Here is a 22,550-nt window from a genome sequence, read left to right on the forward strand (position 1 = left end):
AGTACTTAGCAGAAATATTAAGCAACCTAACTAATAGGGTTGCAAACTCCCAGCAAAAAAAAAAAAAAAATAGGGAACCACCCCCCACCCTCCACCTCATGATGCTTAATCGACGTAATCAACTTTAATTTGATGCAGTGTGAAAAAAATGCACAGAAATAAATTATTTTTCAAGAATAATTCAATAGATTCAACATCTTTCTTCTACATAATTGCAGACTGCACAGATAGTATCTTCCCATAGGAAAAAGTACTATAGCTTACTAGACTTAACAATATTAGACTTAACAATTACTATATACAGTAACTGGACTTCTATGTATTTTACATAAGATTAAAACTTTGGGTGTAAGATTCAGATAATTATTTATTAAAAGCTAGACATTTTAAATGAGAATAAGAAAGAAAAGGATGTCTTTGTGCCCCCTTTTCCCTGTTCATGCCCTATCGGCCCCCCTGGCTAAACTTTGCTAGATCCGCCCCTGCACAGTTACCAGCCGTCAGCTACGTAGAAAAGGATCCTGGTGAAGAAAGTAATATTAAATAAATTCTAACAACAGCTTATCAAGGTTAAACGTGCTGCTGTTGTTCAGCCGCTGGTTTCCTCTTTCTGGCGGGAAGTGAGCCAAAAACAAAGAAGAGAGACAGACTCCCGACAGAAAAGCCGATCAGCTGATCATGTTAGGATGCCTGGGTTGTTGACCCAGGGTTTTTGAGTTATTTATCATTTCTAGTCTTTGGTTTCTTTGTTAGAGTTCTGTCTTATGGTTTATGTCTCTGTGTTCTCTAGTTGCTCTGTCTCCCCTGTCAGCTGTATCCCCTTGTCAAGTTTGCGTCTCTGTGTTATGTTTCCTGCTTTACTTTGAAAGTCTGTCTCATGTAAATGCGTCTGGTTTTGCTTCCTTTGTCTCGTTAGGCCTGATTTGCCCCAGCTGTGTTTCCCTCCTGCTACCCATTCCCTGATTGCTCCCTCTGTGTATTTAAGCCCTGTGTTTCTCTGTGTCTGTGTCGTGATCTACCCTCATCTTGCTGTGTGTTCTGTCTGCACAAGCTACTTTTGTATTTCTAGTTTTGTTACCCTTTTGAGTTTAGCATTAAAGTTGTGTTTTGAGTTACTTTCTGTCTCTGGAGTCTGCACTTTGGGTCCTTTTCCTGCCTGCACACAGCCGTTCATGACAGATCATTGATCAGTTTCACGATTGAAGTAGCAGCAAGAAGAACAGTCGCTCCATAAATCGGTTGTTAAGCTTAATGTGGGAATGCTTTACATTCAGAGATGAAATTCCATCTCTGAATGTAAGCAAGTGTGTGTGTAGATGTGGATGTGGCAGAGTGTAGCTAATTGTCTCTCTGTGTTAGCTCTGTAATGGACTGGCCACAGTTCCAGGGTGAATCCAGGCCTGTGACAGCTGAGAAAGGCTCAAGTCGCTCAATTCAAACTTCTCTCAATCACGCTGATCCAATAATTTTCTTGTGTGCCTTCTGAGAGCCAATCTGACTCTGTTCCCTGTGTTTTAAATCTCAGTGCTATTCTGTTATTCCACTTTTCAGACTCTCATTTGTGTGACCCACCTTCTCCCCATCTCCACCTAATCCCTTAGAGAACCTCATCAGTGTCTCCAGCTGTATCTCCAACTTAACCAGCATCTAGACTCGGTGTTCCTGTCCTACTTGGTTGCATTTTTGAAACTTTGTTCTGCTATGTTGCTTATCTGGGTCCAATTACATAATAGCTTATTATACAAGCTGTGCTTTATTAAATTTGTTGTATTCTTCCACATCACCTCAACTTTTTCTAACACACTTATAAACTATACTATGTATCAGCACTATCTAAACAGTCATTTCTAAAACTAATTGTTTCTTTTTTAAGTTTATGTCATTTATGTTTTTGTAAGCGTATGTCTATGTGCACTTACCTTGCTCTAGAATCTTTTATGGCATAGCAACACTAAACCTTGACCTCACTTAGCGCTGTTTACCAAAATAGCGGTAGGGTTGTCGTCACCTTTACAACATTTTTATGCTAGTCCAACCCATTTCATGCCTTGATGCCCCGCTGTCCTCTTTCTCCTCCCACTGCTAAGGTTACCTGGTCAGGTGGTTATAGCAAAAGGGATAAATACCTAAACCCAAAGCTCTATTTTGAGAACAAGACAAAAACTACAGCTTGCGCTCGCATTCAAACAGTCGCTTAAGCTGTGCTTCCACCAAAAGGCTTAACAGCAGTTACTGCTCATCATTCATTCTTCAACTCATCAAAGAGAAAAAGAGTTTTAGCAACAGGAGAGCAGCCGAGAGGTTGCTATTAAAGGATCAGCTATGCTTGGAGGAATACGTACAGATTTGGTGGTCACAGTGGCTGTTCTCTTTCTAACTCAGACAGGGACTCAGTGCAGGTGGGTTTCAAGATCATTTTATTTTTTTTAGTTTATCTGTGATTAATAATATTTTAGTTTAGTTTATTTAAATTAAAACAAAGGAAGTTTTTAGTCAAGTTTTTAACTCAGTCCTTTATTTTGTTACATTGATTATTCGTCATTGATTTCCTATTTCAGAGCTGAAAATGATTTCCTATTAGTTACTTTACCGGAGTGGAGGGCACATTCAGGTACGATGTAGCGCAGTTACTAAGACCTTTAAGAATTTCATAATTACCTGACCTGCTTTCGATAAGAACTCAAATCAAACATGTTGTACATAATGATGTATTTCACTTTCGTTTCCTTTAGAATACGTTATACAGTGTTTTGATGACAGACATGCCAATCTGAACTGTGAGTGGCCGGCGAGTGAAAAAGGAGCAGGTGAAGACAATTATATTTAATAGAAAACAGTAGCCTGAACTGAAAACTAAACATGTGCTTTTTGAAGTCATCAAGCCAATTTACAGTTCTGGGTTCACTCTGGCTCTGAGAGATAAGTTGAATGAATTAATTAACCTTTAATTTTGTCGCAACCTTTGGCGAAATATCTGGAACATCCATCCACAGTTCTGTTTTAATTTACACACAGGCTGTGATTGTATTCGTGTCTCACCACATTATCACAAATTGATCTGAAATAGGCTATATTCTTTTACAACCTGGTATTTTCCTGGGAGCACTCAAACAGAGAGCCTACACATGAGATTCAAATTTAGTAGCTACAGCAACACAAACAGACATCTTCTACAACTACAGCTCTGTCACAGCAGATGTTAAGTACAAGGCAGTACTTGTTTAATTACAAGAACAAAGATGAAGAGCTGTTTCTGTTAAATATATATTATCAGCATATATCAGCATTTAAAATATGTAGCATATTAAGTTTTCTTTTTTGTCTTTTTCTCCTCCAGGGGATTTTGCAGTGAATGTTTCAGAGAGTGGTCCACTAGGGATTGAGGGCCAGGCTTGTCTAGAGTTCTGGTACCTTGTCCCAGTTGCCGCTAATGGGTCTGAACTTCGTGTCTTGCTAAAAAACAGCGTTGGTTCAGTAGAAATCTGGACCTCTCCTGCTCTCCCTCAGAATGCATGGAGGCAAGCGTTTTTGCCCCTGAACATCACTGAGTCCAGGACTCGGGTAAAATAAAACATTGCAGCACACATTAGAACTGTACTGTCATAATATAAATATTCTATAGCATGGCCTTAAATAAATTACCTTTTTTATATATTAGGTTGTGTTTGAAGTGGTTCAAGGATTGTCCATAGAGAAAGAGATCACATTTAAACAGATAGGTGTAAGAAAAGGCTCCTGTGGTAAGTATTTACCAAATTAAACTTCTCAACAACAGCTCTAGTGCCACAAATCAATTAAAAGGTTGAACTGTATTCATAATAACCTTTGTGCGGTACATAAAAACAGAAGACGTGTCTTAAGAATTGTCACAAAGACATTTTTTGATGAGGATGTTTTAGAAAATATTCTGAACTACAGTATTAAAACTGAATACAGTTTTTTAATGTTATCAATCCTACATAGGTGTCGATAAGCTGTTAATATGGTCACCCCAACAGGACGACAGTGTGAATCGAACGCAGAGTTATGGACAGATGAGACCACCCGCTGCCTCTGTTCTGCTGGCCAGCTCTCCTGCTTTCCCTCCCACTGCCCTGAAGGCCAACTCTGTGGTCCTCAAAGAAGAGGCCCCAATGGGACTTCGACCTTTGGGATGTGCACTATACACAGTCACGCAGATGGCAGCACTTTTGATGGAGTATTGTTCCGCTTCACGACCGCCTGCACTTATGTTCTGGCTAAGACCTGCTCACCCACTGAAACCCTGCCCATGTTCACTGTGGAAGTGGTCAATGAGCAGAATGATAACACATCTCTGCCAGAGGTCCAGAAGATCAATATTAACATGAGGATTTACAGGGTGTCTCTGCTGAAAAGCCAAACAGACCGGGTTGTGGTGAGTTACTTATATGTATGGAAGACATTTATGGCACAGTTAATTACTAATTATCCCAGCCTTCAAACACTGAAGAGTACATTTCTGACACATACATATGAAGACAATTTGAGTATTCTACATTGCTAAGGAAGTCAGTATTTTGTAAACAAAGCCACTGTCAACTACTGAATGAATATTGTGTTTGCTAACAGCTATTTTCCTAATAAAAATATAGTATTATGTATTCACATTTTCTGTTTTATACTGCTCTGTAAACTTCATAATCCATAACTACTGTTCATACAACTGCACTTCCTTTTGCCTTGCCATTATGAAGTAATGACCACTGAGCCAAGTAAAGCACCAAATCCAGCGATTCCCATAAATGCATAAAGGGCAGATTTTATTGCCACTGGCAAAGGACTAATAGGTCATATTGGCCTTTATAGGCACAGCTATCTTCTAAATGCCTTCTTTTATATAAACTTTCAAATGCAATAAGTCCATATTGTTTATGGCAACTGATAAAAAAAAAAAAAAAGGCTAAACTAACACTGTTTTTCAGATTAATGGGGTCTGGAGAAAGCTTCCACTAAGCCTTAACAGTGACACTGTCAACATCAGGAGCACCCCTACCACTATTGTGCTGGCAACCACTTTTGGTCTTACAGTCTTATTTGACAGCACTGGTGTGGTCCACGTCACCCTCCCATCAACCTATTCTGATAAAGTCTGTGGCATGTGTGGTAACTTTAACCACCTCAAAGAAGATGACTTTAGGAACCTCGATGCACAAAACGCAACAGCTTTGGCTGAAAGCTGGCAGACTGGGAAAACTGCCTCTTCCTGTGAAACCATTTTATTCCCTCAGTGTGACCCACTGGAGGAGGCAGAGTATGCCAGTGAGCTGTACTGTGGAGGCTTATTCTCTACTACTGGTCCCTTTGCTGACTGCTTATCAGTTGTAGGGGCAGACAGCTATATCAGAGGCTGCGTGTTTGGCATGTGTTCTACTCATGGTGACCAAGCCGTGCTATGTGAGACGCTACAGGTCTATATTGATATCTGCAATAAAGCTGGTATTGCAGTACCCACGTTGAGGAACTCCACAATCTGCCGTATGTTGCGTTATTAAATCCTGCTTTTGTTTTCTTCCTCCTTTTCAAAATAGAGCGCACAGTGGCAAATAATAACTGATAACAGTTAAGGTCATGCACTCTTTCCTGTCTTTTTCTCGGATCCCCTCAGCCATACAGTGTGGTGAGAACAGCCACTATAACTCGTGTGCTGATGGCTGTCCCGAGGTGTGCTCCAGCCTGGATATAGCTGGCTCCTGTGGAAGCTGTGAGGCAAGATGTGAATGTGATTCTGGCTTCAAACTCAGTGGGGAAAAGTGTGTCCCAGCAGAAGACTGCGGGTGCTGGTATAATGGAAAACACTATGAGGTAAGTGAGGTAAATGAACACAACACAATTTCTTATTCACATATTCAATTTCACAGTAATTTATTCACACAACTCTGTTCTGCCTGCAGAAAGGAGAAACACTGGTGGAAGGAGATTGTGTGCAACAGTGTCAGTGTATGGGTAATAACAATATGCAGTGCACTCAAATTCAATGTGCAGACAATGAAGTCTGTAAGGTTAAAGATGGGGTCAAAGGCTGCTTCCTTTTCAAACCCACCACCTGCAGTGTGTACGGTGATCCACACTACATCACCTTTGACGGTCTGGCATATGACTTTCAAGGGGGATGCAGTTACATATTGACCACCACATGTGGTGGAGGAGGCTCAGTCCAGTTCACAGTATCTGGACACAACACCCATCCCCCCCTTCAGAACTTCACCAGATCCAAGCTTCAAGCCGTGGCTCTCCAAGTCGAGGATCTGTATCTCATCTTGAATCAAAGCAGAGAGGTCTATGTAAGAAAGCAATTCTCTCTTTAACACCACTGAAAACATTTCTTCCCCTTTAAATTCGACAGGGCTGTTTTCAAGAACAGTGATCTGGGATTATTTACAGCTTACATTTTACTGCACAAGGACTTCTTTTGTTCTGCATTATCTCCTGTAATTCATTAATCACAGTGGCAGGTGACTTTCACGTTTTTAGAGGTCAGTTACTGTTGTGTCAGATCGTTAGAGGAAGTCAGCTGTTTACAACCTGGAACTTAAGCAAGCTAAACGGCTATACTTTAGTTAGTTAGTAGGTCACTGGTAGCACTAACCTAACTAACTATTTCAAGAAAATATTATTTCTACTGTATGTAAAACAACATGCAAAATAAGTTCAATTATTAAAAGACTGTCCTTTCTTCAGGTCAGTTATAAGCAAGTCCAACTGCCGTATTCCACCAGCGGGACATATGGCTCAGTATGGGTGTATGTGAAGAATAATCATATCATCTTGGAGACAACATTTGGCCTCAAAATGCAGATAGATGGAGAGAACAGACTGTTTCTGCAGGTGGATGAGCACTACAAATATGAACTGTGTGGACTGTGTGGTACTTATTCTGGATACCAGGACGATGACTTTGTAACTCCAGGAGGCCAAAACGTGTCAGAAGCGTTTGAGTTTGGTGACAGCTGGAGGGTCCCAAACAACTCTGAGTGAGTTATTTTAATACTGTACACAGTAACAGCAAACATTTGGGTACCAGTATGGCACTTCTGTACCTAAATATACCAGCATAGTATTGAAAAAAACAAAAGCTAGTCAAATGACTGCATTTTTTAGCACCAGCAGAGTGGCAGTGGTTTCACTCCAATGAGCCTGAATTGTGCTTTTTCTTTCATACTAATAATCAACATAACATGTTTAGTAAAATCAGTGAACATCACCTGCTAAGCCTGAGCATGCCAGCATTGTTGTTGTATGTTAGTAATCTAAGCAGGTTCTGAGTGTCTTTGTGGCAGGGTGGGGGTTATTACATTACATTCACAACCTGCTATCACGGCAAATCATGAAATAGACACACATGCAGGATTTGCAGTTCAGTCACAACAGAGGGAGGTATTTTATTTCAAGCCAACATCTAAAAATCTGCTCAGCTTGTCAGACAACTGCAGGGAGCACGTATTTCTTCAGAAACTGCTGACTTTAAATAATTAAATTACATATTATGTAAATGTTCCATGTAAAATGTTGAAATGAATCTGGTCAAATTAAATTGACTTGATTTGTATATATTCAGTTTATACAAAGCACATTTTCCTTGAAGATTAAATAAATAAACCTTTGGTTTTATATGTTTCAGCTTCTTCATGGTCGCATCATGCATATTAAGGGTGAAAAGTTGTTTTTTTGAGTGAATACAACTTGGTGCCTTGGCTAACCAATGTACTAAGCTCACACACACTAGCATATATTTTTCTTTATGCATCGTAATTTATTTAAAATTACATCAACATGTTTTACACAGTATCAGGGGCGTAATTTCTAGGGGGGTTATGACCCCCCCTCCCAATAACCAGACCCAGCTAATATACCCCCCCCCCCCCCAATAAAATTATGAATTATCTTGCATAGATAGGCTGTTGATTTTCTTTATTCATTTCAGTTATTACCAGCAAGATAGTTGCATGTTTAATCATCTGGGAGTTTACCCAGATTTATTTATTTATTTAGATAGAGGTCTTGACCCCCTCAATGTTCAGCACAAAGTTACGCCCATGTACAGTATAATCTAGAAGTAACTAATCTCTGTTTATCTAAATTTTCTCAGATGTTTAGCTCGTCCAAACAATCCAAGACTCTGTGACAAGGATGAGAAGGATACAGCCTACAATGAGTGTTCAGTGCTGTTTGGCAGTGGTTTCATGCCCTGTCATGAACACATTCACCCAAGCATCTACCTCAATAGTTGTGTGTATGACTACTGTGCTACGAGCGGCGACCAACACACACTCTGTGAATCTCTGAAGTCCTATGCAACAGCATGCCAGGTTTCAGGAGTTGAACTTCCAAACTGGCAGACTGGCACAGCCTGTGGTGGGTATTTGCATCAAATATGAGGATGACATTGTTATTATCATACAAGTAAATATACAGTAGGATGTCTAGATAGGTTGTGTTAACTGTGTGTGTTTTCATCCAATTTCAGAAGGCCTTTCTACCTCAACAGCTCCTCCAACAACTGCTTCTCCAACACCAGATCAAACTTGTAAGAGCATTCACAGTTTAAAAAGTTTATTGTGGACTGGTTTGAATAAGTGACGTGATACAGTTTACAAATAATAATTTCAAAACAAATATTAGTTTAGCTAATAAGCTTGCTTGCTTTATATGTGCCAATATTTAATAGAAAAGTAAATATATTTTAGTTCTTTTGCTGATCTGAGGTATAACTTTCGACACATTAGATGGGATATTAAAGTTTTTTCAAAGTTTAAAAGCACTGTATCTCAGAAATTATTATTAACTCGTAAATCAGCATTTCCATTGTTTGTTTGTTTCATCCATTATTTACATTTTGCTTTCTATAGTTTGTCCCTTGAACTGCAATTTTGAAAAAGATCTGTGTGGGTGGGAGCAGCTTATGCAGGACACTTTTGATTGGACAAAACACTCTGGACCCACACCAACAAATTTAACAGGTCCAAACCAAGACCACACCACTGGAGGTAAAACCAGTCTGTTACTTCTGTTGTTTTTCCTTTTTAGAGATTGGGGTCTATTTTGGTTGGTTACATAACATTGTTCATACTTAATGTGTAATTTTCAACTTTTCCATAGCTGGTTTCTACATGTACCTTGAGGGAGACAGTGTAACTCGTGGAGACTCTGCCCGTTTGATGAGCTCGGCGTGTAATTTTAACGGACCACTCTGCCTGTATTACTGGTACCATATGTATGGTTCAGCCACAGCCATGGCTCTTAATATCTACCTGCTGAAAGACAGTAAAACAACAAAGCTCTGGTCCATGATGGACAACCAGGGACCAGAATGGCATCTGGGAAGAGCTGATGTCAAAGTCTCTGGTCCATTCCAAGTGAGTTTGACAATACATGAACATAAGAAATGTATGAAGGGCTTGCTGAAAATCAAGACTTGATATTCTAATTTAGAATTCTATTTTCTTCTTATGCCTTTCAGATTATAATAGAAGGAATTCGAGGCTCTAATTATCAGTCAGATGTGGCCATAGATGACATATCTGTCCATTTTGGCTCATGTTCAGGTAACAAAGCCAAAGCAAACTGTAGGTGCTTAATAAATATGGAACTATGCAATACTGTTGTAAACAGTTTGGAAAGTAAATCATTTAAGATATAAACTTCTTTAGCATAACTGATGTGACAGAGTTTACCAAAGGTCAGTGTTGTTTTTATTTAGGTAGCTTTCCAGCCCTGGGAAGTGGAACTAAGCCTTCTACTACAACTACAGAAATTCTCCCCTTACACCAAAGTAAATACACAGGAAGTTATATTTTACAAGCCATGTGTTTCTGCATCATAAAACCTTATGATAAGTTAAAAATTAACATTGACATCTTGTTCATGTACTCAGTGTGCAGATTCTAATGGTAACTAGGGTTCACTTTTAGGAAGTTTAGCAAATATCTCGTGTCTCATGCTGTTTTCGTTTCTCCAAATGTTTCCCTTTAGTCTGCAATCTTGACTGTAACTTTGACAGCAACCTTTGTAGCTGGAACCAGATGATTACAGATGCTTTTGACTGGACCTGGCAAAGAGGTTCTACCCCCACTTTAATGACGGGCCCCTCTGCTGACCATACTGGTGGTAAGATTTGATGTAAAATTTACACTGACAATTAATAAAACCATAATACATCTAAAGGTATGATATAACGGTGGAGTTATTCTTTAGATTATTATATCTTTAATGTTTTCAATCACCTTTTCTAGATGGCCACTATCTTTACATTGAAGCCAACAGTGCATCGTATGGAGACACAGCTCGTCTCATCAGCTCTGAGTGCTCTGACTCTGGACCTCAGTGTCTGCAGTTCTGGTACCATATGTATGGCTCAGCAGATACAATGGGCCTCCATGTTTACCTGCTCCAAAACAGAATAGCCAATCAGATTTGGAGGAAGCAGAATGACCAAGGAAATATGTGGCACCTGGCTCAAGTGGACATTGAACCAACCACACCTTTTCAGGTGACTTATTTCAAACCATGGAGTGTGGCCTGCTTTCTAGTTATAAAATTTTTCCTGCAAACATATCATTCAATTGAATTTTATCATTTAGATCATTATTGAGGGGCGCAGAGGATCCAATGATGAGTCAGATGTGGCCATAGATGATTTGAAGCTTTATCAGGGCCGCTGCTTAGGTAAAAGGTTTATATATCATAACATACCATTATTGGTTTGGAAAGGTGTTTCTCACTTTCTATGCAGACACTTAATAACACTGTTAAACTGTTGCAGATCTGGTAGGTGGAATTACAAGACAATCAGCTAGACCTGATCTTAATACCATGGTGCCCCCAAGTGTCCCTGTCGAATCCAATGCAGCTCCACAGCCTCCTATGGTCACTACTACCTTCCAACCAGCGATAATAGATAGCCGGACACCTCTGCAGCCAGGTATAGTAATAGTTTCACAGTAACACTTCAATGTCCCATTTATACTCTAACAGATAATAGTTTACACATCCATTATTTGTGCAGCAGTGTGGGGTGGTGGCTAGCACCGTTGACTCACTACATAAAAGTCATGAGTTTGACTCCAACACACCTTTCTGTGTGCAGTTTGCATGTTCTCCCCATGTTTGTGTGGGTTCTCTCGGGGTACTGTGGCTTCTTTCTACAGCCCAAAGACATGCAGTTAGTGGGGTTAGGTTAATTGGTGATTGTAAATTTCCTATAGGTGTGAATGTGAGTGCAAATGGTTGTCTGTCTGTATTAGCCCTGCAATATAATGGTGACCTGTCCAGTGTGTACCCTGCTTCTCACCCAATGGGAGCTCAGTTAGGCTCCAGTTCCCCACCCCTGATAAGGATAAGAGGAAGAGAATGGATGGATGGATATTTTATGTCTAGAATTATTATATGCCTTATATAATCATATTTTTTCTTTTTTGAACAGTGTGCCAATTCCACTGTAATTTTGAGCAAGATTTATGTCAGTGGAATCAGTTGATCACAGATGCTTTTGATTGGACAAGAAACAGTGGCTCCACTCCTACTATCAATACAGGACCTTCTACAGATCACACCACAGGAGGTAATTAGCTTTATGTCATAGGGCAAATAAAGTTAATATACTGAGGTTATATAGTGTTAAACTTCCCGAATAAAACATTCACACCATTAAAGCCAGTTTGGTATTTTGGTTTTTGTTTTTTGTTTTTTTCCTTTCAGTATGAAAAACTTTAAGAGGCAGTTTTAGCAACAAGTGCAAATGGCTTGTAAATTAACTTCTGTACTTTTTTATTCTCAGGTTATTGCCTAAAAGCATATCTTTAACTTACTGATTGTATGTCCCCGTTCAGGTGGCCACTATCTTTACATTGAAGCCAACAGTGCATCGTATGGAGACACAGCTCGTCTCATCAGCTCTGAGTGCTCTGACTCTGGACCTCAGTGTCTGCAGTTCTGGTACCATATGTATGGCTCAGCAGATACAATGGGCCTCCATGTTTACCTGCTCCAAAACAGAATAGCCAATCAGATTTGGAGGGAGCAGAATGACCAAGGAAATATGTGGCACCTGGCTCAAGTGGACATTGAACCAACCACACCTTTTCAGGTGACTTATTTCAAACCATGGAGTGTGGCCTGCTTTCTAGTTATAAATCCTGCAAACATATCATTCAATTGAATTTTATCATTTAGATCATTATTGAGGGGCGCAGAGGATCCAATGATGAGTCAGATGTGGCCATAGATGATTTGAAGCTTTATCAGGGCCGCTGCTTAGGTAAGATGAAGATATATAAAAAACAAAATATACTTTACCAGGTTTGAAAATCTGTGACCAACCTTCTATGTAGACACTTAATAACATTGTTAAACTGTTGCAGATCTGGTAGGTGGAATTACAACACAACCAGCTATACCTGGTCTTAATACCATGGCGCCCCCAAGTGTCCCTGTCCAAACTACTGCAGCTCCACAGCCTCCTATGGTCACTACTACCTTCCAACCAGCGATAATAGATAGCGGGACACCACTGCAGCCAGGTATAGTAATAATTTCACAGTAACACTTCAATGTCCCATTTATACTCTAACAGATAATAGTTTACACATCCATTATTTGTGCAGCAGTGTGGGGTGGTGGCTAGCACCGTTGACTCACTACATAAAAGTCATGAGTTTGACTCCAACACACCTTTCTGTGTGCAGTTTGCATGTTCTCCCCATGTTTGTGTGGGTTCTCTCGGGGTACTGTGGCTTCTTTCTACAGCCCAAAGACATGCAGTTAGTGGGGTTAGGTTAATTGGTGATTGTAAATTTCCTATAGGTGTGAATGTGAGTGCAAATGGTTGTCTGTCTGTATTAGCCCTGCAATATAATGGTGACCTGTCCAGTGTGTACCCTGCTTCTCACCCAATGGGAGCTCAGTTAGGCTCCAGTTCCCCACCCCTGATAAGGATAAGAGGAAGAGAATGGATGGATGGATATTTTATGTCTAGAATTATTCTATGCCTTATATAATCATATTTTTTCTTTTTTGAACAGTGTGCCAATTCCACTGTAATTTTGAGCAAGATTTATGTCAGTGGAATCAGTTGATCACAGATGCTTTTGATTGGACAAGAAACAGTGGCTCCACTCCTACTATCAATACAGGACCTTCTACAGATCACACCACAGGAGGTAATTAGCTTTCTGATATAGGGCAAATAAAGTTAATATACTGAGGTTATATAGTGTTAAACTTCCCGAATAAAACATTCACACCATTAAAGCCAGTTTGGTATTTTGTTTTTTGTTTTTTTCCTTTCAGTATGAAAAACTTTAAGAGGCAGTTTTAGCAACAAGTGCAAATGGCTTGTAAATTAACTTCTGTACTTTTTTATTCTCAGTGTTATTGCCTAAAAGCATATCTTTAACTTACTGATTGTATGTCCCCGTTCAGGTGGCCACTATCTTTACATTGAAGCCAACAGTGCATCGTATGGAGACACAGCTCGTCTCATCAGCTCTATGTGCTCTGACTCTGGACCTCAGTGTCTGCAGTTCTGGTACCATATGTATGGCTCAGCAGATACAATGGGCCTCCATGTTTACCTGCTCCAAAACAGAATAGCCAATCAGATTTGGAGGAAGCAGAATGACCAAGGAAATATGTGGCACCTGGCTCAAGTGGACATTGAACCAACCACACCTTTTCAGGTGACTTATTTCAAACCATGGAGTGTGGCCTGCTTTCTAGTTATAAAATTTTCCTGCAAACATATCATTCAATTGAATTTTATCATTTAGATCATTATTGAGGGGCGCAGAGGATCCAATGATGAGTCAGATGTGGCCATAGATGATTTGAAGCTTTATCAGGGCCGCTGCTTAGGTAAAAGTTTTATATATCATAACATACCATTATTGGTTTGGAAAGGTGTTTCTCACTTTCTATGCAGACACTTAATAACACTGTTAAACTGTTGCAGATCTGGTAGGTGGAATTACAAGACAATCAGCTAGACCTGATCTTAATACCATGGTGCCCCCAAGTGTCCCTGTCGAATCCAATGCAGCTCCACAGCCTCCTATGGTCACTACTACCTTCCAACCAGCGATAATAGATAGCCGGACACCTCTGCAGCCAGGTATAGTAATAGTTTCACAGTAACACTTCAATGTCCCATTTATACTCTAACAGATAATAGTTTACACATCCATTATTTGTGGAGCAGTGTGGGGTGGTGGCTAGCACCGTTGACTCACTACATAAAAGTCATGAGTTTGACTCCAACACACCTTTCTGTGTGCAGTTTGCATGTTCTCCCCATGTTTGTGTGGGTTCTCTCGGGGTACTGTGGCTTCTTTCTACAGCCCAAAGACATGCAGTTAGTGGGGTTAGGTTAATTGGTGATTGTAAATTTCCTATAGGTGTGAATGTGAGTGCAAATGGTTGTCTGTCTGTATTAGCCCTGCAATATAATGGTGACCTGTCCAGTGTGTACCCTGCTTCTCACCCAATGGGAGCTCAGTTAGGCTCCAGTTCCCCACCCCTGATAAGAATAAGAGGAAGAGAATGGATGGATGGATATTTTATGTCTAGAATTATTATATGCCTTATATAATCATATTTTTTCTTTTTTGAACAGTGTGCCAATTCCACTGTAATTTTGAGCAAGATTTATGTCAGTGGAATCAGTTGATCACAGATGCTTTTGATTGGACAAGAAACAGTGGCTCCACTCCTACTATCAATACAGGACCTTCTACAGATCACACCACAGGAGGTAATTAGCTTTATGTCATAGGGCAAATAAAGTTAATATACTGAGGTTATATAGTGTTAAACTTCCCGAATAAAACATTCACACCATTAAAGCCAGTTTGGTATTTTGTTTTTTGTTTTTTGTTTTTTTCCTTTCAGTATGAAAAACTTTAAGAGGCAGTTTTAGCAACAAGTGCAAATGGCTTGTAAATTAACTTCTGTACTTTTTTATTCTCAGGTTATTGCCTAAAAGCATATCTTTAACTTACTGATTGTATGTCCCCGTTCAGGTGGCCACTATCTTTACATTGAAGCCAACAGTGCATCGTATGGAGACACAGCTCGTCTCATCAGCTCTGAGTGCTCTGACTCTGGACCTCAGTGTCTGCAGTTCTGGTACCATATGTATGGCTCAGCAGATACAATGGGCCTCCATGTTTACCTGCTCCAAAACAGAATAGCCAATCAGATTTGGAGGAAGCAGAATGACCAAGGAAATATGTGGCACCTGGCTCAAGTGGACATTGAACCAACCACACCTTTTCAGGTGACTTATTTCAAACCATGGAGTGTGGCCTGCTTTCTAGTTATAAAAATTTTCCTGCAAATATATCATTCAATTGAATTTTATCATTTAGATCATTATTGAGGGGCGCAGAGGATCCAATGATGAGTCAGATGTGGCCATAGATGATTTGAAGCTTTATCAGGGCCGCTGCTTAGGTAAGATGAAGATATATAAAAACAAAATATACTTTACCAGGTTTCCAACTTTCTATGTAGACACTTAATAACATTGTTAAACTGTTGCAGATCTGGTAGGTGGAATTACAACACAACCAGCTAGACCTGGTCTTAATACCACAGCGCCCCCAAGTGTCCCTGTCCAAACCACTGCAGCTCCACAGCCTCCTATGCTCTCTGCTACCTTCCAACCACCGATAATAAATATCACTGTCCCTCCCGTATTGGAGGAAACAACCAACCTAATTAATAAGAACAATATTACTGAAGCTCCAGATAACCGGCCACCTCTGCAACCAGGTATAGTAATAATTTTACAGCAGCTCTTGTTTCCCATTTTAGTTTATTCTGGTTTACAAATCCATTATGTGATATCTAAAATGACTGTATCAATGATGTAATCATATTTCTTTCTATTTTTTTTAACAGCATGTCAGATCCACTGTGATTTTGAGCAAGATTTATGTCAGTGGAATCAGATGATAACTGATGCTTTTGATTGGACAAGACAGAGTGGCTCCACTCCTACCATCAATACTGGACCATCTTCAGATCACACCACAGGAGGTAATTAGCTGTCTGACACAAGCCAGAAACAGTTATTTCCAGGAAAAAAATAAGTAAACCACACACTAATTTTCTGTTCATTATTAACCATAGGTGCATTGTTAAAGCCATTTGATCGTTAGTTATTTCTTTATTTTTGTTTTATTGTAGTTTTTTTTTCCCCTTTATTTTCAGTTGAATGTGAAAAATGTCGAACCAAAGAAATTTAACAAGCAGTTTTAACCATGTAAATGACTTGAACATGTGTAATTTACTGAATCATTCTCAATATTATTGTCTAAAAATGTATGTCCCTATTCAGGTGGCCACTATCTTTACATTGAAGCCAACAGTGCATCATATGGAGACACAGCGCGTTTCATCAGCTCTGAGTGCTCTAACTCTGGACCTCAGTGTCTGCAGTTCTGGTACCATATGTACGGCTCAGCAGACACAATGGGCCTCCATGTTTACCTGCTCCAAAACAGAATAGCCAATCAGGTTTGGAGGAAGCAGAATGACCAAGGAAATATGTGGCACCTGGCTCAGGTGGACATTACAGCAACAGACAATTTCCAGGTGTGTTACCTATCAGAGACATTTCTTTATTAGACCTATCTGATGTTGGAAAACTGCACTGCAAATAAATAACAGTCCAATACTTTTAATTTAAGTGTAACCTAATCACTCTGTATACCATGACAAGTATAGTGCCATGTAACAGTAACCTCTTTACTTTTAGATTATATTTGAAGGACGAAGAGGTTCGAATACTCAGTCTGATGTGGCAATAGATGATGTGTCACTTTATCATGGGCACTGTGCAGGTAATCCTAATGTCCTAACTATAATTTGTGCAGTCCAAACACTATCTGACAATCTAAATGACAGACCGGACTGTGAAATATTGTTACAGAATTGGTCAATCCAACAACAACTACAACTCAGTCAAGGCCGCAAACAACAGCTGGGCCACAACCATCGACCACAACTCAACTAAAGCCGGAATCAACAGCTGGGCCACAACCATCAACCACAACTCAACTAAAGCCGGAAACAACAGCTGGGCCACAACCATCGACCACAACTCAACTAAAGCCGGAAATAACAGCTGGGCCACAACCATCGACCACAACTCAACTAAAGCCGGAAATAACAGCTGGGCCACAACCATCAACAACAACTCAACAAAAGCCGGAAACAACAGCTGGGCCACAACCATCAACAACAACTCAACAAAAGCCGGAAACAACAGCTGGGCCACAACCATCAACCACAGTTGGACCCCAGCCCACAACAAATAAACCGCAATCTACAACAACACCAAGACCGCAACAAACAACCCTGACGGTACCAAGTAAGTTCTTTTTGCGTGTCTACAGTTAAAAAACAAATTGAAACATTGAACTGGGTTTCCTAAAATGTATACAGTAGCTGTCATGTTATGTTTGTGCATGTATGTCAGTTCTAAGCTTAAGACAATAACAAGCACATGTCTTGATGCATGCTCAATCATCCAGTGTTGCTCCCAATGAAAATGATACATCCAGATGAACAGAATCAACTTTTTGGGATTAACAAACACATTTTCAATATATAACAAAAACTTTTTTTTATTTTGTTTGTCTGTCATTTGAAGTTTATAACTGAGGATATATCTGTTCTCCAACTCTATACATCTTTCCTTCCCCAGCACCATCTTGCCCACGGTATAGTCACTATACCACTTGTGTCCCTGCATGTAGTCCAACCTGTTTATTCTTGAATGGCCCACCACATTGTAGGGACAATGAGGTTTGTGTTCCTGGATGTGTGTGCGATGATGGCTTTGTCATGAAAATGAAGATTTGTGTGCCTCTGGAACAATGTGGCTGTGTGGACAAGAATGGCACCAAACACCAAGTAAGACAAATTGACAATATGGACAATTTTGAAAATGAGCATGTGGTCATGTGGTATGTTGACTGTCTGTGTCTTTTCAGTTCAATGAACAGTGGTACACAGATCACTGCAGTCAGAAATGTGAATGTGAGAAGGATGACGGAATAGGAAAGATTGACTGTGATGATGAAGATGAGTGTGATGGAAATGCTGTCTGCCTTCAAAATGAAAAGGGCAATTATTACTGCCAGTCTACAGGTAGTCTACATGCCTGCAATGTACCTAAACTATGCTTTTGTTCCTATTTATTTAACTGCTCTTCTTGTTCCCCACAGGCTTTGATGAGTGTACGATCAAGAAGGACCCTGAATATAAAACATTTGATAAAATGAAGCATAACTTTGAGGGTGAACACTCTTATGTGCTGGTGAGGACCAGCAACTTGCCAAACAACCTTCCAGACATCTACATTGAAAGCATCAACACGCCCATCTTAGATCAGGGCGGTGATAGTCAGCATGAAAATGACAGCAGCAGTGAAGAAGAGCAGAAGAGCAGGGAAGGTGATGATGATGATGATGATGACGATGATGACGATGACAGCAAAGAACATGATGAACACCACAGATTACAAGAGCTTAAGATCAGAGTGTACAATCACACTGTGGAGTTCAAGAAGAATCGGAAACTGATCGTATGTATTAACACATTAACTTCTTAGCATTTTACTGTGGCACAGTGTGATGCTACCTACACACAGACATTTGTAAAGTCAGTCTGGGAAATAACTAGCTCCTCTTCACATTTTCTTTTCAAGGTGTTACAACTGTAGCAAGGGAGATGATGTTATATGTGCTAAATTATGCTGTGTGATAGCGCTTTTCTTTTCAATTTAACATTTGTAGGTATAAGACAGAGGAAAAGAGACAATGTGTAAAAAACAGTAATGGCAATATTCCATGTTTATCCGGTGCCTAGATGTTATTGTGTCTGTGTGTGAGTAATATAATCCTATGAATCTCAATTTGCAAGGGTACTGAACTAAAACTAAGCAAGTATAAGACTGTAAGTGTTATAATGTACTTTGCTTGTGATTGTGTCACACTAGCATGCTAACATTAGCTATTACGTACTGAAAGCTAATAGAATCTCAATAACTTGTACGTATTTGGTAATAATGGAAAGACTTCAGCTAATACTCAAGCTTTCCACAACAAAAATGTATGTTTCTCTTCATACAACAAACATAATCATACAGGAATGAATAGCAGAATTGACATCTACATATACTTCAGTTATATTAAATTGCACTGAGAGATTTTTTTTCCTCTTCAGGTGGATGGAAAACCAACGGAAATGCCCGTCTCAGTGACTGGTGGTCTAAAGATCTGGAAGCGTTCCTCTCATATCTACCTACAAACTGATTTTGGCTTGTCAGTGGCGTTTAATGGACACCATTCAGCAGGTAGCCAGTTTACAATATCAAAAGCAGATGATGTAATTTCTTTAATATGTCATTCCACTTTAAGCTAATAAATAATTTATCGTTTCCCATATTCATACAATGTATTAAACGCTCATATTTATTCTGCAGAGATTACTCTACCACACATTTATAGAAGGAAGGTGGGAGGCCTGTGTGGAAACTTTGATGCTCAGAGAAAAAATGACAGGATGAAGCCAGATGGTACCATAGCCAGAAGCACTCAAGAGTTTGGAGAGAGCTGGAGAGTGTGAATGCCAGATGAAACACTGTCTTTGAATGTGGATGAGTTTAACCTCTATCAGTTACATAAAACTCCATATGGATAAAAAAGAACAGATGAGTGTAATGATTTTGGCTTTTCTTCGTTAGCCAGCAAGTGTTGTCTTTACCTAGCTTTTTAGGGCTATGTTTTCTGAATATCAGCATATCTATTTTTTCATGAATGTTTAGATACTTATCTTTTTCTTATTATTTCTACATATATTTGATATAATCTTTGTACTCTACATGTAAATTGAGCTATTATTCTCATTGGATAATATAAAAAAATTAAAAAGTATGTGGTGAATGATCACATTTGCATAAGGTGTTTTTGACTTCCTGCATTGTTGAAGGTTTCTGATGAACTTACTACTCTAATAAAACTGCACTGTAAGGACATTTGTGTTGCTTTGTGTGCAGCCATTTTGTCCCAAGTTTAGCTACAGCAGCATACACGTGTACATTTTTAAGGTACAACCCATTAACCACCTGCAGTACAGCAGGAACACCAACGCAAATGAGGGAAAAACAAATAACACAAAAGCTGTAACATGATATGGATAAGGAAGGTAATTGTTTTTTTTCTAGCAAACAATAGGATTGTTCTTGCTTGAAAAGCTTGTCTGTATCTGTATAAGGGCATGTTTATGTGGAATCCTTATTCTCAAGTATTGCAACACCACATAGAGCCATGGATGTGTTTGTTCTGTGCATTTTTCTTTTCTTAAGGTTTCTCTGTGATGGTAAGTGAAGCTATGCCTACTGGCTACTATTTAACAGTTTCAAAAAGTTATGGAACAATTATTTCATACTACAAAAATGTATTTGAGACATTATATATACTTTCAAACTGCTGTTTTAACAAGAGTAGATCCTACTTTTAGATCCTTTAGATTTTTTTAATTAGTTGATGTGTTTTCAGGTGGATCCTCTTTAATGTTACTGATAGTTTGAGTTCATGTCCCTGGATATATAGGTGAATGCATGGTCAATAATTCTGGTATTGTTGGATTTCACTTAAGTAGCTAACAAAAACACCGACTATTCTAACTAGTAAAGATTAGACTGAGTTTGTAAGCATTAACACTACTAGTTTTACGTTTTGGAGCTTGAGGCTGCTATTAGTGACAGATGATGATATTTACTTCCCTGTGCTGAGCCTCCTTTAGCTGGTTCTAGTGCTCGAATACATATCTCAGGAATGGACTGAGTAGATCTGAATTTATAAATATCTATCATGGTGCTTAAGCTGATGCTGATGAAAGGCCATTATGCTACAGTCTGGAAATGTACAGATGCAGAAGAACCTTCAAACTGGCAGGAAAGTAATATCATTACTATGTATTTAAGTCCTCGTGCTTTTGGTACCTGTTGGGCAAGAAAAATTAAGTCATAACTGTATGTTAAGAATATGTATTTAAAATTTAACATGTTTCTTTAATATAAATATGTTTTTATATTGTTGCCATTATCTTTACATTTTTCTAGCCCAAATACCAGCTCCAACTACTAAACCAACAGGTAATACCCACAACAATCTTTGTACAATTAGCCATTGTGTTCAGTGCGACAGACGCTGCCTATATCTAAACCCCACAATAATGAACTTGATTTTTGTCACCTACTGAAGCTACAAGTACACTCACAAGCCACTTTGTTAGGCACACCTGGTAGACATGGCGAAAGCTCAAAGAAAGCAAGAAGACATGGAGACACGGTGACAATGCTCAAACCAAGTATCAGAATAGGGAAGAAAGGAGATTTAAGTGACTTTGAATGTGACATTGTTGTTGGTGCAGACAGACTGTCTGAGTATTTTAAGAATCTGCTGATCTATTGGAATTTCCTATACAAACATATTCCAGGATAAAAGAAAATACCCAATGAAAATATCCAGTCAAACTGTTCAAGGGATTTTTGCTCAGTTCTCTGGGTGAAAATACCATGTTGATGTCCAAGGTGAAATGAGAATGGCCAGACTGCACTGAGCTAATGCTAAGGCAACAGCAACTCAAATAAAACATTCATTAGAGCCAAGGTGTGGAGAACACCATCTCTGAATGCACAAAAATAGTTTGGTTACAGAAGTGGAAGACCACACCAAGTGCTGTTCCTCTCAGCTAAAAACAGAAAACTGGCTCTATGATTCAGAGGCTCACCAAAATTAGACAGAAGATTAGATGTCTGGTCCCATTTCTACTGTGACATTTAGACATAAGCAAAATGAAAGCATGATTTCACCTGGCCTTGTATGAACTGATCAGGCTGCTGCACAGGCTACCTGAGTACTGTCCATGTCTTTATGACCATATCTTGGTGGCTGCTTCCAGCAGGATAACATTCCATGTCCCAAAGCTCACATCAACTGGTTTCTTGAATGTGACAATCAGTTTATTATACTCAAATAGCCTCCACAGTCACCACCTGTCAATCTAATGTGGAACTAATTAAGTGTTTTCACTGCTCTCATTCCATTTAGTGATCCTTGCTTACTCCTGTACCCTAACAGCCTTGTTGCCTGTCCACAAAACATTTCAGAAATTCCTCAATCTGACAACACACAAACAACCAGATTTATTACAGTTGCATTTATTCTGTATTTAATATTATTCATCTTTTTGATTACCGTTTGTGAGATCATTACTTTATATTTTTTATACATTACTAGTATATTTTGAAATAGCATGTTGCAATTACAGTTACAAATATGTGCCATGCTGATCATGCAGTTTTATGCCAGAAGCTGTGGTGTGTGTGCTGTTTCCAGACTGTGCAGGTCCACCAGTGCTATGCTGCCCTGGACAAAACTCCAGTTGTTTCAGGGGGTGTTACTGTGATCAGATATGTCTGACATTTGGTGACTGCTGCCATGACTACAGGTCAACCTGTA

The 22,550-nt window shown here is 39.3% G+C and overlaps 1 protein-coding gene across 4 annotated transcripts; it reads left to right on the forward strand.

Moving 5' to 3' along the window:
* Positions 1 to 311: 311 nt before the first annotated feature.
* On the forward strand, positions 312 to 21,075 carry LOC146497813 (uncharacterized). Of its 4 annotated transcripts, XM_085141365.1 has the most exons (41): positions 312 to 2,399; positions 2,559 to 2,611; positions 2,733 to 2,807; positions 3,338 to 3,561; positions 3,659 to 3,740; positions 3,999 to 4,396; positions 4,944 to 5,496; positions 5,627 to 5,823; positions 5,913 to 6,302; positions 6,700 to 6,992; positions 8,108 to 8,373; positions 8,486 to 8,545; positions 8,868 to 9,005; positions 9,118 to 9,374; positions 9,479 to 9,563; positions 9,719 to 9,790; positions 9,991 to 10,125; positions 10,251 to 10,507; positions 10,599 to 10,683; positions 10,781 to 10,939; positions 11,441 to 11,578; positions 11,847 to 12,103; positions 12,190 to 12,274; positions 12,378 to 12,536; positions 13,038 to 13,175; positions 13,438 to 13,694; positions 13,785 to 13,869; positions 13,967 to 14,125; positions 14,627 to 14,764; positions 15,033 to 15,289; positions 15,381 to 15,465; positions 15,556 to 15,786; positions 15,916 to 16,053; positions 16,355 to 16,611; positions 16,775 to 16,859; positions 16,949 to 17,389; positions 17,726 to 17,934; positions 18,015 to 18,171; positions 18,249 to 18,607; positions 19,249 to 19,378; positions 19,508 to 21,075. In XM_085141365.1, exons 1-41 carry the CDS (start codon positions 2,323 to 2,325, stop codon positions 19,648 to 19,650), a joined length of 7,764 nt encoding a protein of 2,587 aa, XP_084997491.1. In that variant the 5' UTR covers positions 312 to 2,322; the 3' UTR covers positions 19,651 to 21,075. The 4 variants fall into 4 exon arrangements, with proteins under 4 accessions (XP_084997491.1, XP_084997493.1, XP_084997492.1 ...); XM_085141367.1 differs by lacking the exon at positions 15,556 to 15,786; XM_085141366.1 differs by lacking the exon at positions 9,719 to 9,790.
* The last annotated feature ends 1,475 nt before the right edge of the window (positions 21,076 to 22,550 follow it).

Source organism: Neolamprologus multifasciatus, chromosome 18 (genome assembly GCF_963576455.1).
Source record: "Neolamprologus multifasciatus chromosome 18, fNeoMul1.2, whole genome shotgun sequence".
Classification (NCBI taxonomy): Eukaryota; Metazoa; Chordata; class Actinopteri; order Cichliformes; family Cichlidae; genus Neolamprologus; species Neolamprologus multifasciatus.